Here is a 14,348-nt window from a genome sequence, read left to right on the forward strand (position 1 = left end):
AGGGAGCCAGAGTGGAGCAGGTGGAGCTGAGGACCACCACAGCAGAGCAGACGGGTCTGAAGATCCCCACGGTGGAGCAGAGGACACCAGAGCAGAACAGAAGACCACCTCAGCTGAGCAGACAGAACAGAAGACCACCACGGCGGAGCAGACAAGACGGATGACCACAAAAGCGGGACTGAAGATGACCACGACAGACCAGACAGATCAGGGACCCCTGGCAGAGACTGGGACCTAAGGAAAACTGAGATACGAGAGACAGGCAGTGCATTCACGTCATCAAGGATCAAGGCAGGGAACACAAAAAGTTCATCAGTAGTCTCCCTGGTGACTACTGAACGGGGACTGTTCATAAACCGGCTCACTGACTGAAAATGGACAGGCAGACAGTTCCAAATCTGGCTTATTGACTGAAACTGGACAGGAAGACAGATCACAAACAGATTCATGGGTTGATATGGGATAGACTGACAGTTCAAATTGGGTGTATTAACTGAAACTGGACTGGTAGACATTTCAAGACTGAAATTGGACAGACAGACAATTCACACTCAGATCCATTAATTGAAACTGGACAGACAGATGGTTCAAAATCAGACTCATTGACTGAAACTGGCAAGACAGATAGTTCAGGATTAGACACACTTGGGGAAACAGAACAAGCAGACAGTTCCTGAATGGTCTCTATGGCAGTGACAGGGTTGACAGGAAAGACATGGGGTGCATTTATAGTTTCTGGGCTCATGACAGGCAGGGTTAAGGGTTCAAAGGCAGGTTTTTCGGCTGTGACAGACAGTTCACAATCAACCCCCATGGCTGGTTTAGAACAGGACGAGAGTTCAGAGATGGCCTTCTCGGCCGGTTCAGAGCAGGACAAAAGTTAATAAGTGGCCTCCGTTGCTATGACAGAACAAACAGGGAGTTCACAGATAGCCTCCATAGCTGTGACAGGACAGGCAGAGAGATCACAGACGGCCTCCATAGCCGTGACAGGACTGATAAGTGGAAACCACTGACACCTCTGGAGGTTCAGCAGTGATTGCCGCCACCTCTGGAGGTTCTACAGCAGTAACATCAGGAAACAGGGAGGGTTCAGTAATGGTCTCATCCCCCACCACACGACAGGCTGTACAGCTGTGATGTGACATGACTCTGGATAAACAGCTGAGACGTGACGTGACTCTGAATGAACAGCTGTGATGTGACGTGACTCTGGATGATCAGCTGTGATGTGACGTGACTCTGGATGAACAGCTGAGACGTGACGTGACTCTGGATGATCAGCTGTGATGTGATGTGATGTTGGATGAACACCTGAGACGTGACGTGACTCTGGATGAACAGCTGTGATGTGATGTGACTCTGGATGAACAGCTGAGACGTGACGTGACTCTGGATGAACAGCTGAGACGTGACGTGACTCTGGTAGATCAGCTGAGGCGTGACGAGACTCTGGAAGATCAGTTGGAACTTGACTTGACTCATGAACATTAGCTGTGACTTGACGTAACTCATGAAGATCAACTGTGACTTGACTTGACTTGACTCAGGAATGGCGGCTGTGACATGACGGGGCATTGGTGTAGCCGACATTTTGCGAACACGCTCCGGTGCGATCAATATACTTAAATGTCCCGGAGCTTGTGGTTGACTAAATTTTGCGGCCGCCATTACCGGTACGGATGCGATGTTGTGTTCTTCCTACGTGACACCCACAGTAAATAAAGAGCCAACAGACAACAAAGCATAATCCATAAATTGACAGAGTGATGAACACGGACCCTCACGTCTAAGCTTAGACTTTAGAGGTTAATTAATGCCATCACATCAAAACACAGTCTGGTAAGTCTGAATAGTGAGCGATGGCTAATAACTCTCGAATATAATTCTCCAGCGATCATGTGTCTTGTTTAAGGGCCAACAATATTCTTGCTGTGTCCATACCTGGCCAATGTCCGTTTGAAAAGCTGCTGGATCCTTGTGTGGCCGAGTATTATGTTACGGGGCGAACGAGACGTGAGACGTGCGGATCCATCTGCATGCTTTTATTTAAAGGCATGGTCATGAAACAGGCGTGGGTCGATACACAGCAAGCAGTAATAAAAGAGGCAAGACGAAGAGTAATCCAAAGGCTAGCATGGGTCTGAGATTGGCAAACAATGTCTAGAGCTAGAGCTAGGCAAAAGAAGAATCCAAGACAGGCAGGAGATCAGGAAACAGGCAATCAGGCACAAAACTAGACGTGACTAGACTAGAGCTAGGAACTAGACAAAACTCGGAAATGGCTCCGTAACGTTGCTATCACTGACGTGGCGATAAGTGCAAACAATACTCGCCAGTGAGAGAGAGGAAGTCCATGGCTTATGTAGGGTGTGTGATTGGCTGCAGCCGTGTGTGTAATCAGAGTGAAATGGATTGTGGGAACTGAAGTCCAGGGTGAGTGTGACAGTCTGTGTAGTGTGAGAGTCCATGTGGTGGATAATGACCTCTGGTGGTGAACAAACGGAAGTCCATAGACCGGATTCGTGACAAAAACACAGGAAAACAGAAAAACACAGGAAAACAGAAGAACACAGGAAAACACAGCAAACCAAAGGAAAAAAGAAAAACACAGCAAATGAAAAAAAAAAATGGACTCAACTTAAAATGTCTGCACACCGGGGTTATTTTTTGTATCACTGAGATACTATTATTTTATTAATAATTTATTTTTTATTAAATAAAAATACTTTTTTATTAGATTATTATTAGATTATGAAAAAAAAGAAGTCAGAATTATGAGATAAAAAGTCGCAATTACCTTTTATTTTTATTATTAATATTTTTATTATTTATCCTGGGGTGGAAACAAGATTCAATAAATATGTCTATATAGTTTTTTTTATTAATTTGTATTTCAGTTTTAGTTATAGTTATTTTTGTACTTAAACTAAAAGCAATGAGAAATGATGCTTTGGCAGCTAGCTAAAATTATTTTTTTTTTTTATTAAAAAAAATTAAATGTTTTAGTTTTATTTTTATTTTTAATTTTAGTTTTAGTTAACAATAAACGTGTGAGAGTGTTAAAGGCTATATGACATGTCATAGTCAGATATGACGGCGCTAATGCAACACGCATCACCGCAGGTGAGTAGCGGAGTATGTCTACAGCAAGCTGATGTGCAAAACTGCAGCAAATGAAACTGAAAGCAATCTTTCCAGTGCTGATGCCGCTCTCTCCTGTTGCGGTTTTTGATCTTGAAATTAGCTGATGATGAGTAAAATCCAGCGCGTACCTATTGCTTGTGATGACGTGAACTCCATTACATTTGCATATAGCTCGGGAATTGAAGATCGGATTTATATCCGTTTTGTGGAAACACATTTATGTGGCCAGGTGTAAATGAAACCATTTTAACAAATCAGATTAACATCCAATCAGAGAAAACGCATGAAGTGTCGAGGTGTAAACAGGCCCAAAGCAATGTTCCAAGTTCAAAACAATGGAAGCATGTTTCAGCCACGGAATATATATATATATATATATATATAGTGACTTTTTATTTCACAATTTAATTTTTCTTGCAATTCTGAGTTTATATCTCACAATTCTGTTTTTTTTTCATCAAATAATAAAAAAAAAATCTACTTTTTGTTACAATTCTCTTTTTTCTGACAATGGCAAGATTTTATCTCACAATTCTATGTTTTCTTCTCAGACTTTTCTGACTTGTTCCATAGAATTACAATTGATATCTTGCAAACTTGCATTATATCTTGCAATTCTTTGTTTATATCTCACAATTCCGAATTCTAGATCTCAGAAATGAGGGGGGAAAAACTGATTTGTGAGGTATAAACTAAGAAAAAGTCAGAATTGTGAGATAAAACGTTGCAGTTAAATTTATTATTTATTTTTTTATCCTGTGGTGGAAACAAGCTTCCATACAAAGCTGCTGAGGTAAGCGTGTTGATGTATGTGATGTGAATACACACACACACAATGTTCATGTGTAGCTGTGACTGACCGTCGCATCCTCGATCCACCTGGCCGACCCTGTGGAGGGCGTCTGCGAGCAGGTCCGGCAGCCAGCCGTTCAGATCCACGGAGGCCAGGCAGCCCTGGTATCCGTCCCGGGACGCGATCAGCTTCGGCAGGCTGCTGTACATGCTCTTGGCTACTCCACCGATATACAGCTCTCCTGTGGGATGAGAGGAGACAGACACGCATGTGTGAAACCCTCAGCAGATCACAGTTATCGCATCTGATCAGGGAGCTGGAGTTCACTGTACTGCAAATCTAATTCTGTTCACATTCGTTTCCCTCAGAGCGGTGACTGGATCACACGAGAGAAATGCCACAATCGCTGTGGAGACTGAAATCACTCATGTAGGTTTTGCTCTTCTGCATCATATTAGTCTTTCTCTTTATAGGAAGCCGTTCTGAATCGGACTTTCTCAAACTCATTTTACAGCTTCTGCTGGATCTTTCAGAGATATGAGTCAGATGATATTCATATTAAAAACCCTTTGAGATATAAAACATTCATGTGCAAGATAAAAACAAACAGATGTGATGACAATGCGATGCCACTTTTTAACACAATCACAATAAAATCCATAATCCATAATAGTCCATAATCCATAATAACACTTCCTCCAGTGAAAAAGTGCATCTCCTGTTGTCTCTCACATCAAAATCCAGCCACATATTTGTTTAGAGCTGTTTAAACACTGCTTGATCTGTGCAGATTTCTCTCCTGATTCACACCAGACCACTTTTTCACTGGAGGAAGCGGTTGACTGTTGGCTCTTTGTTTACTGTGGGTGTCGCGGAGTAAGAGAGGGACATCGTGCCCGTGCCGGTAATGGCGGCTGCACCGGAGCGCGCTCACAGAATGGCGGCGACAGCGGAGCCTGTCGGCAAAATGGCGGCAACAACAAAGCACCGTCATGTCACTGCTGCCATCCCCGAGTCTCGTCACGTCACAGCTAATCTCCCAGAGTCTCGTCACGTCACAGTTGATCGTCCAGAGTCTCTTCACGTCACAGCTGATCTCCCAGAGTCTCTTCACGTCACAGCTGATCTCCCAGAGTCTCTTCACGTCACAGCTGATCTCCCAGAGTCTCGTCATGTCACAGTTGATCGTCCAGAGTCTCTTCACGTCACAGCTGATCTCCCAGAGTCTCTTCACGTCACAACTGATCTCCCAGAGTCTTGTCACGTCTCATCTGTTCATTCAGAGTCTTGTCACATTGCCATTTCACTAATCACACGCTCACCAGAAACCAATCACACACACTATATAACACCCATTCAGATCCTGTTCAACGCCGAGTATTGTTTAGCATTTATGCTGTTTAGCATAGCTACTTTTTATGGAGCCAGTTCCCGGTCCTAGTTTGAGTTTCTAGTTCTAGTCTAAGTCTAGTCACGTCTTGTTTCCTGATTACCTGCCTGTCTTGGATTTCTCTCTCGTCTTATCGTCTGGATTCTGTTCGCACCTCGCTTGGATTTATTAGCTGTTTATGGATTACTCGCTTGCCTCAACCTTTGGATTATGTTCGCCGTTGATCGACCTACGCCTGTTTATCGGATTACTCTTCTGTTTTGCCTTCTAAATACCTGTTTGCCATTGTCTGACCCTTACCTGTTTTGACTATGTTTTGGAATAAAGCTTTGCACATGGATCCGCACATTTCTCATCTCAGTCGCCCCGTTACAGAAATACAGTTGAAATAAAATATAAATGTGTATAAAATATGAAAGCACTTACATTTAAATGAAAATGTTTCCTTGGCACTCCTTGGCATTCTTCCTTGGAGTTTAAGCACTCTCAAACGAACAAACTATCATTATAATCACGGAAGCTGTCTACACTCTGAAACAAATCTTGTTTCTGATTCAGTCAGCGAGCGCGAGCACCGAACAGAACTCCGGAAATATGAAATATGGTAAAACATGAGCACATCTCATTTAATGCTTAATCGACACCTTTCATTACTTTTCACTCTGTCAAGTCACCTTTATTTCTATAGCGCTTTATACAATACAGATTGTGTCAAAGCAGCTTCACGGTGTTGTTCGCAACAGATGTAATAGATTTAATTTAATTGTCCCGCCTATGAATATAGTGGAATATAAATAATACTGCTGTGCATGCCACGTGACGCTGGACCAGCACAGATAATAAAGGCTGAGTTCATTACAATGAGAGCACAATGCATATAGCAGATGGAAATAAAAGCTGTTAGCAAATGTTTGCTGTATAAATACAATAAATTATGCTTTATATGAACAGATCAGCAGATTCACTGCACTGAAACCGAACCGTAAAAACGTCTCATCATCACAGAGATGAAGTGGAAGGGGCTGAAGCTGATAATTAATACGAGCTCGTTTGATGACTATATGAAGTCGTGTCGGCGCACAGATGGCAAACGCGCGCGAGCGTCGGTATCACGCATCCAATACACATACACATCAGCGGGACAGGATTAAACTCTCCCACTGCGTCTATTCACACCAATTACTCGCACAGACAAAAGGCCTATTTGATTCCGCAAAGCCTGATACGCGGCTAATGCTCTGAGCTCAGACCAGGAAAGCGGCATGACGCTAACAGCCCTGAGCGCCGTTAGCGTACGTAATATTTGACTGTTTTTACTGTATTTTTGATCAAATAAATGCAGCCCTGGTGAGGCTTTCAGAAACACCGACCCCAAACTTTTGCACAGTAGTGTACACTAAATCATTTTCTCATTGATGTTCAAGCGACGTGGAGTGAGAAATGAACTGAAAGCTTGTGGAGCTTCAGTTTTACAGTCACTCTTGCTTCACAGGTGGGTTTAACAGCGCAGAACATGACTAATCTAGTATTAGTCATGCATTGTGGAGTATAAGTCATGTGGGTAACAGATAGAAAGTTCAACAGTCGGCGAAAACTGAAAAACACCGGTGAAAATAACAAACTCCATTCAGAACGTCTGACTCATTTCTTTGGGCTTTTCTATAAACTTTCATGGAAGCTAACCTGACAGTAAAACCGCAGGAGTGTCCCTCATTTACCACAATGAAGACACAATACCGCAGTAACCAGAGCGGATGTACATCACTGGCTGATCGTCATTCACTTCCTATTCTTCTTTTTACTTGACTGGAGCTGAATAATAATTTGTAAATCTAGTCATGTGATACTGCCACTGTTTTCATGAAATTAGATCCTCATTATCGGTGTTGGGGGTAACGCATTACAAGTAACGTGAGTTACGTAATCAGATTACCTTTTTTCAAGTAACTAGTAAAGTAACGCATTACTTTTTAATTGCATGTACTTTTTAATGTTTATGTGCTACTGTAGATCTAGACTAAATGAGAACATGCATTTACTCATTTCAGATTCAGTACTCCTCGAAATGAGTAAAAACAATGCAAACTCAGAATATGACGGAAACCTGCAATAATTAAATATGTTAAATAACACAAATATCCTTTATGCATTTAATCTCATCTTATTAACCAGTGTCTTTGCTGCTGACCTTCAATGATCCAAATTAACCATACTAGTGAGCAAAAATGATTTTAGATAAGCATAACATTTGTGTTTCATTTTTTTTATTGCTGAAAAGAGAAAAATGAGCCCAGCCTGGATGAGAAAATGTAACGCGACACTAATGTAACACATTACTTTCCACAAAAAGTAACTAAGTAACGCAATTAGGGAGTAACGCAATTTTGTAGTGCATTACTTTTAAAAGTAACGTTCCCCAATTATTACGGTGATTCTCAGTGTACAAATATCTAAACATCCAAGAAAAACAGTACAAAAAAGTGTAGTTTTCTGAGAAAGTGTTCAAAATGAAGAAAGAAACATCTGCCAGTGGGGTCAAAGAAATCAATTTATTTTCTATATGAATTAAACTGGAAATCTAAAGAAGAAAAACTGAAATATTTTCTTGTAAAACATACTCAGATATTTTTTGTTTGTTTTATTTACTTGAATTTATATATTTACTAGAATTTTTTTTTTTTTTTTACAAATATTCATACTGGAAAACAAGACAAAAATTCACTTCTGCAGTGCATTTAACAAAAAAAAAAAAAAGCACATCAAGCATCATGAAATTTTACTAGTATTGCAGTTAACTTCTGATACTTTGGTGACCCCATTTGACTCTAGTAAAAGTCTATGTTATTGTGGCAGAAGCGAGCACCAGGTGAAGGAGCGCTCTGGTGTTCAGTTTTTAACCCTGACTCTGATCTGCTCACGCTGAGCTCTGATCCCCCTGCGGCTCGTACCTTTGAGGTCCAGGTTCCTGGCTCCGTTAGAGTGCTGTGTCACGGTGCGAGAGTCGATCTTGAGCGTGTGCACGTTGGTGGTGTCGCGTGAAACCACCACGTTGTGCCACTGATTGTCATTGAGCGGCTTCTCCGAGTTTCCCTTCATGAGAGACGGGCCGTTCCCCAGGTCAAACACATAGTGGACGTACCTGAAACACACACACACACACCGCATTAAAGCCTGACAGAACCTGCTCAGCCGATTACACAGCACGCCATGATTATACTGAAATCACGCTGTGTTTTATCACTCTTTCAGTCTAAATGTGCACTTAGTGTCATTCCTACATGTAGTTTTTGTTCAGTCTAATACACACTTTTTAAAATCTAAATGCACGCTTTGTTTAGTTTTTATTCAATCCAAACATAAAATGTATTTAGTCTTCATTAGACTAAATGCACACTTTTAGTTTTTATTCAATCAAAACGTACATATTTGTTTAGTCTGTTAGTCTAAGCATATGCTTTTAGTTTTTAATCAAAACAAAAAACATACAAACTACTTTATTTAGTCTAAACATGCTTCATTTCATTTTTATTTGATAAAAATGTAAAAAAAAGTTACAACTTTAGTCTAAACGTGTGCTTTATTTAGTTTTTATTTAAATGTTCACTTATTTTAGTCTTTACTTAGTCTAAATGCATGCTTTATTTTTATTTAATCTAGACACACACTTTATTTAGTCTAAATGCATGCTTTATTTTTTATGTAATCTAGACACACACTTTATTTAGTCTAAACGTGTGCTTTATTGAGTGCAGCAGAACGAGAGGACATAAACGTGTGCTGATGTGAGGTGTGAGCGCTTCCTTCATTTCTCTTCATTAAATGAAAAAATGAAATGAATTCTGCGCTCTGTTGTAGTTTTGTCCAACTGGGTTGGTTTTGGTGTGTGGCAAGGTGCCAGGTGATTTGCACGGTTTTAAAGACTATATAATGAAGAAACTGCACTGATTAAACACAGAAATCAGTTTCATCGACTGGCATGAAATGTGTTGCGAGGAGCTGCTCGTCACCAAATCCACCGGGATCTTCTAGTAAATGTCTTGATAATGCCAAATCACTGGAGCAGATTTCTGAATACGGCACACAAACCACACCAGCTTTTCTTGTCCGCGTTAGAGTTCTGCAGACAGAAGCGGTTCTGATGGAACTCTGTCCTTATTTTCACACCACAAATGAGCGACTCTTCACTGAATGAAACTCATTTCCTGCGCTCCAGTTATTCTAATACCGCAGAAAATGTTGCTCTCTGGTGTTTTCCCTACATTTACTGTCATTTGCCTTCAAATATCGATTATAAAACACTGCATTCATTGTGTTCATCACAGATAAGAACTGTGAAAAATGAGCTTTGACTGGTCATAAGAGCGTGAATACTGACTGCGCTGAAGCACTTAAACACAACAAAGAGCATCCACACATCTGTTGCTCAGAAACACTCTTCTTCTCCACAGTACATCTGCTTTCACTCGTCTTCCCCACATCACCGGCGTGATTTCAATCGGCTGATACTGTACGCCTTCATTTCACACATCTCACACTTCATTTCAGGTCACAATCTCCATCTGTGTATTTATCATGCACCAGATTCACCTGCAGTGAAATATGATGAATGCTAAAGCATTTTATTTAGAAATTTAAGTTAAAGTACTAAAATGAAACAAAAACTGAAATGAAAATAAATTATACCTATAAAAATATGATTAAATATTAAAATGATAAATGATAAAAATTATGAAAGCACATAACAAAAGCTTAAACTAAAACGAAAATGAAAACAAAGTATGAAAATAAAAGTTGAAGTAATACTAACTGAAATACAAATAAATGAAGCCTACAAAAATATAAAGAAAAATAAAATTAAAATCAAAGTGGAAAAAGTCGATTCAAAATATGAATAAATACTGTAATAGTATATAAGTAATACTAAAATAACACTGTCGAACAAACCATTAAGCAAACTGCTGTGTTGTTTTATGTTATAGATAAATTTAAGTACTAAAAATACTAATGCTGAAATAAATGACACCTATAAAAGTATATTAAAAATGGTAATGCATTTTCTGATTTATCTGCTAACGTCCTTACTGAGATTGGATGTAAAACGTCCTGCTTCAAATGCAATCAATAACTTATTTCTAATACGAGTACTTTAAATACTGTTTTGCCGGGTCAGAATTTAATGGGGAATTGTGTCAAAAATATCATCAAAATTAATTCAATTACCCCAAAATTTCAAGATATAATAAAAAAAAAAAAGTATGATATCTTGTTTTTATATTATCCAATATGATTAACATATAATTAAGCAATATGTCAAGAGCAAGAGAGCTGTTTTCAGGAATATGAGCACAATTGCAAGCATGATACTGATTTTATACAAACAAGTGAATATTAATTGAACTGCATTTTACTCACGATTTCTGCAAGAAAACAGCTCCAAACAAAGCCACAGCGGAACTGAATGAATCAGCTGCTTCGAAGGAATCGTTTGAATAAATGATTCAGTGACTGCCACCTAGTGTCATATTTAAAAGTATCGTTTTATTTTTCCATCATATTTTCTATAATAAAAAAAAAAAATAATAATAATAATAATAAAACATTAGTGTTAGGGTTAACAATTCAGATGAAACTTCCGTGCCACCTCTGCAGTGCAAAGATGAATTCTGTCGGATTTCATGTGATTGGTAACAGATCTAGAAAGTCTCTTAACATTGTAATTGCATTTTTGATTAAACAGCAGACATTTCCCAAATGTGGATCTTTCAGATGAATCTGAGAAGTGCTGGTTCGGTTTAGTCTTGACTACAGCACTACCCAGAACATTTTCTCTATATTTCATTACTACATTGTTATTTATAACTTATTATTGTCTATTCTCTTTATCATTAGTGTTTTTATTACCTTATATTATATGTATGTCTGCACTATGTTTGTACTTTCTGTACTGGAAGCTCCTGACACCAAGACGAATCCCTGCTGTGTGTAAACACACTTGGCAATAAAGCTCTTTCTGATTCTGCTTCTGAACATTAAACTGTGACGAGAAAAAGTGAGAAGCTGCGACTGACCCTTTGACCAGCTCCACCACGATGAAGTCGCTGCCGTCGCCGCTGTTGAAGAGCAGCAGGCCGTCAGTGCTGGTGGTCTTGAACTGGAAGAACAGGTGCATGGATGCGTACGCCTGCAGCGTGGCCAGCGCCAGGTAACTGCCTTTATTGCGGAAGGTCACGGGGTCGGCGATGATGAGGCGCATGCCGAAGCGGGCGTTCAGCTCGCAGTACGAGATGTCTCCGTTCTTACACTGGTCCAGGTACGGCACGCCGTTCAGCGTCAGGCCCTGCAGGTGCCCGATGAAGTTAGACGGCACCACGGAGATGAACCTGCGCTCCGTCATGATGCCCGTCTCGATGTTGTGGAACTCCAGACGCGTGTGATCACCGGTCATCTGACCTGCAGAGCCAGTCCAAGAGTCACTGAATACACAACACATACTGGAATGCAGGAATCACACCACTGTGCTTCCCCAGTGTAATCACAGCACATTACCACAAATGTCTTATATTACACATCGTATGAAATGCTATCTTTAAATACTGTATGCCAATCAGGCTTTATCTACTTAAATAAGCACTCATTTGCATACATTTCCAGAACACAAATCTAAAGCCCAGTTCAAACTTCTTCTGATTCTGTTGTCATATTAGAGTTAAAGGTTTTTCCAGAGGGGATTCTGGGTTTCTCTTTTTATCACTCCATACATACCGCGAACAGACAGAAAACAAACACATTTTCAACATGTTTTTAGGAATAAAATGTTGTATAAACACAGGTGAGTGAAATATGAACAAACCCCTCAGTAAAAACCTTCAAAATATATATATATATAATAGCATTCAGTGCTGCTGAAGAGAAATAATCTTTTGAAAATATGGATTGTAATTGAAATCTACACATGCAAACACATTAAAAGTAATAAAATTAAGACTTAAATGTGTATTTTGGATGTTTTCTTTCCACTAGACTGAAAGAAGATGATAAAACTACAGTAGCCACTCAGAAATGCTCTGTGTCTGTCAGTAATCTCTGCGCTCTGATTGGCTGACATTTATATGGTGGGTGGGGTTTCAGGCTTTAATCAGCGATTGTTTGCTATTAAACTGCACAGCCTGAGTTTCATCTTCCTCTCACTGGAGCTCATGAGTAAATGTTTCTCTGTCAATGAAGCATGAATGGCATTTCTACCTTCCACAGTAACGTTATCCACGGACAGCTGCAGGTTCCTCCCGCGCCGGGTCACTTTAACCGAGTGCCACTCGTTATCGTTGAGTTTCTGACCCGCCGTCAGGATCTCTGGACCTTTACCTGCAGCAGGAGAGAGTGGTCAGATACACACACACACACTCACACTCACACACACGCATGCACACGTACACACATACACACACACACACTCACATACTCTCACACACACTCACATACTCTCACACACACACACACACACACACACACACACACACCTGCGTCACTCCTGTACTGCTGTGTTTATGGCGTCTCTCTCATGGTGTCTCTTTCTCTCTGTCTGGCTCAAGGACAGGAAGTGCATTCCATGGTCCAGTCATTTAATATCTATGGAAAATATATCTTATGGTCACACACAACACACACTTCCTGTTCACTCCATCCCATCTCCATCTGAATATACACTCATTCTTTCATCTCTAAAAATACCATAAGCATTGTTACTCTTTTAACACCTTTAAATTGCATGCAGACACCTGTATCCTGTGTGGCAGGCGATGTAATGTAATGTACGCCTCTTAACCTCCTGAGCCTTCAGGCTTTTACCATTGGGCTGATGCTTTCCCATGGGATTCAAAGTGATCTTCTTCCATGGGGCGAATGAGGACGTATGCATTACATTGCTTCAAAAATAAAAACAAAACCATAACAAAAACATATTTTGTTACTAATGTCTGACACTAATGTCTGCTATAGCTCCCATTGTGGCAACACTGTTTTGAATTATTTACTGTACAGTTAAATGTTTCTGAGCACAACAACTGTATGGTATTTGTGAGGATTTCCAGTCAGGATTTTGACCGTATCATAGTACTGAGTCTGCTCTCATCAGAGTTACAAATGACCTGCTCTTATCATCTGATCGTGGTTCTTTTTCTCTATTAGTGCTACTGGATCTTAGTGCTGCGTTTGACACTATCGACCACAACATTATTTTGAATAGACTAAAAAATTATGTTGGCATTAGTGGAATTGCATTGTCATGGTTCAGATCTTACTTATCTGACCGCCATCAATTCGTAGCAGTGAATGAAGAGGTATCATATCGATCACAAGTGCAGTATGGAGTACCTCAAGGCTCAGTACTAGGGCCGTTACTCTTCACGCTTTACATGTTACCCTTGGGAGATATCATCAGGAAACATGGTGTTAGCTTTTACTGCTATGCTGATGATACTCAGCTCTATATTTCTTCCCGGCCCGGCGAAACATACCAATGTGAAAAACTAACGGAATGCATAGTTGATATAAAAAACTGGATGACTAGCAATTTCCTACTACTAAATTCTGAAAAAACAGAGGTTTTAATTATTGGACCAAAAACCTCCGCATGTAACCTAGAACACTGTCTAACACTTGATGGCTGCTCTGTCAATTCTTCGTCATCAGTTAGGAACCCAAACACAGATGGTGGATCAGCACCTAGAGAGGACCTCTACAGCCCTGAATGTCAGCGGAGACCAGGACAACTAGACACTTGACTGATTGCACAGACACTATTGGAAGAGACCTGAACTGGATGATGACATCACTGAATCATCAATGAACTGACTTTAGCTGAAAAAATGACTCTGTGATTGTCTTCTTGCATTACTGGCAAACTATGTTCCCATTTGACACTGTAAAGCTGCTTTGACACAGTATTGTATAAAGCACTATAGAGATAGAATATAGAAATAAAGGTGACTTGACTTGACTTGACACACACACACACACACA

General features: G+C 40.2%; 1 protein-coding gene across 1 annotated transcript in view; it reads right to left on the reverse strand.

The window, feature by feature from the left end:
- The window catches only part of LOC107732688 (neurexin-2-like), a 351,796-nt gene that overhangs the window by 126,687 nt on the left and 210,761 nt on the right, over nucleotides 1-14,348 (reverse strand). Inside the window, exons 14-17 of the mRNA XM_016544101.1 lie at nucleotides 12,573-12,692; nucleotides 11,399-11,780; nucleotides 8,279-8,469; nucleotides 4,008-4,181 (exon numbers count right to left, since the gene is read on the reverse strand). Of these exons, the coding sequence (XP_016399587.1) occupies nucleotides 4,008-4,181; nucleotides 8,279-8,469; nucleotides 11,399-11,780; nucleotides 12,573-12,692 (867 nt within the window). The remainder of the gene's footprint in view (nucleotides 1-4,007; nucleotides 4,182-8,278; nucleotides 8,470-11,398; nucleotides 11,781-12,572; nucleotides 12,693-14,348) is intronic.

This window comes from Sinocyclocheilus rhinocerous, unplaced genomic scaffold (assembly GCF_001515625.1).
Source record: "Sinocyclocheilus rhinocerous isolate Xijiao unplaced genomic scaffold, SAMN03320098_v1.1 scaffold1480, whole genome shotgun sequence".
Classification (NCBI taxonomy): Eukaryota; Metazoa; Chordata; class Actinopteri; order Cypriniformes; family Cyprinidae; genus Sinocyclocheilus; species Sinocyclocheilus rhinocerous.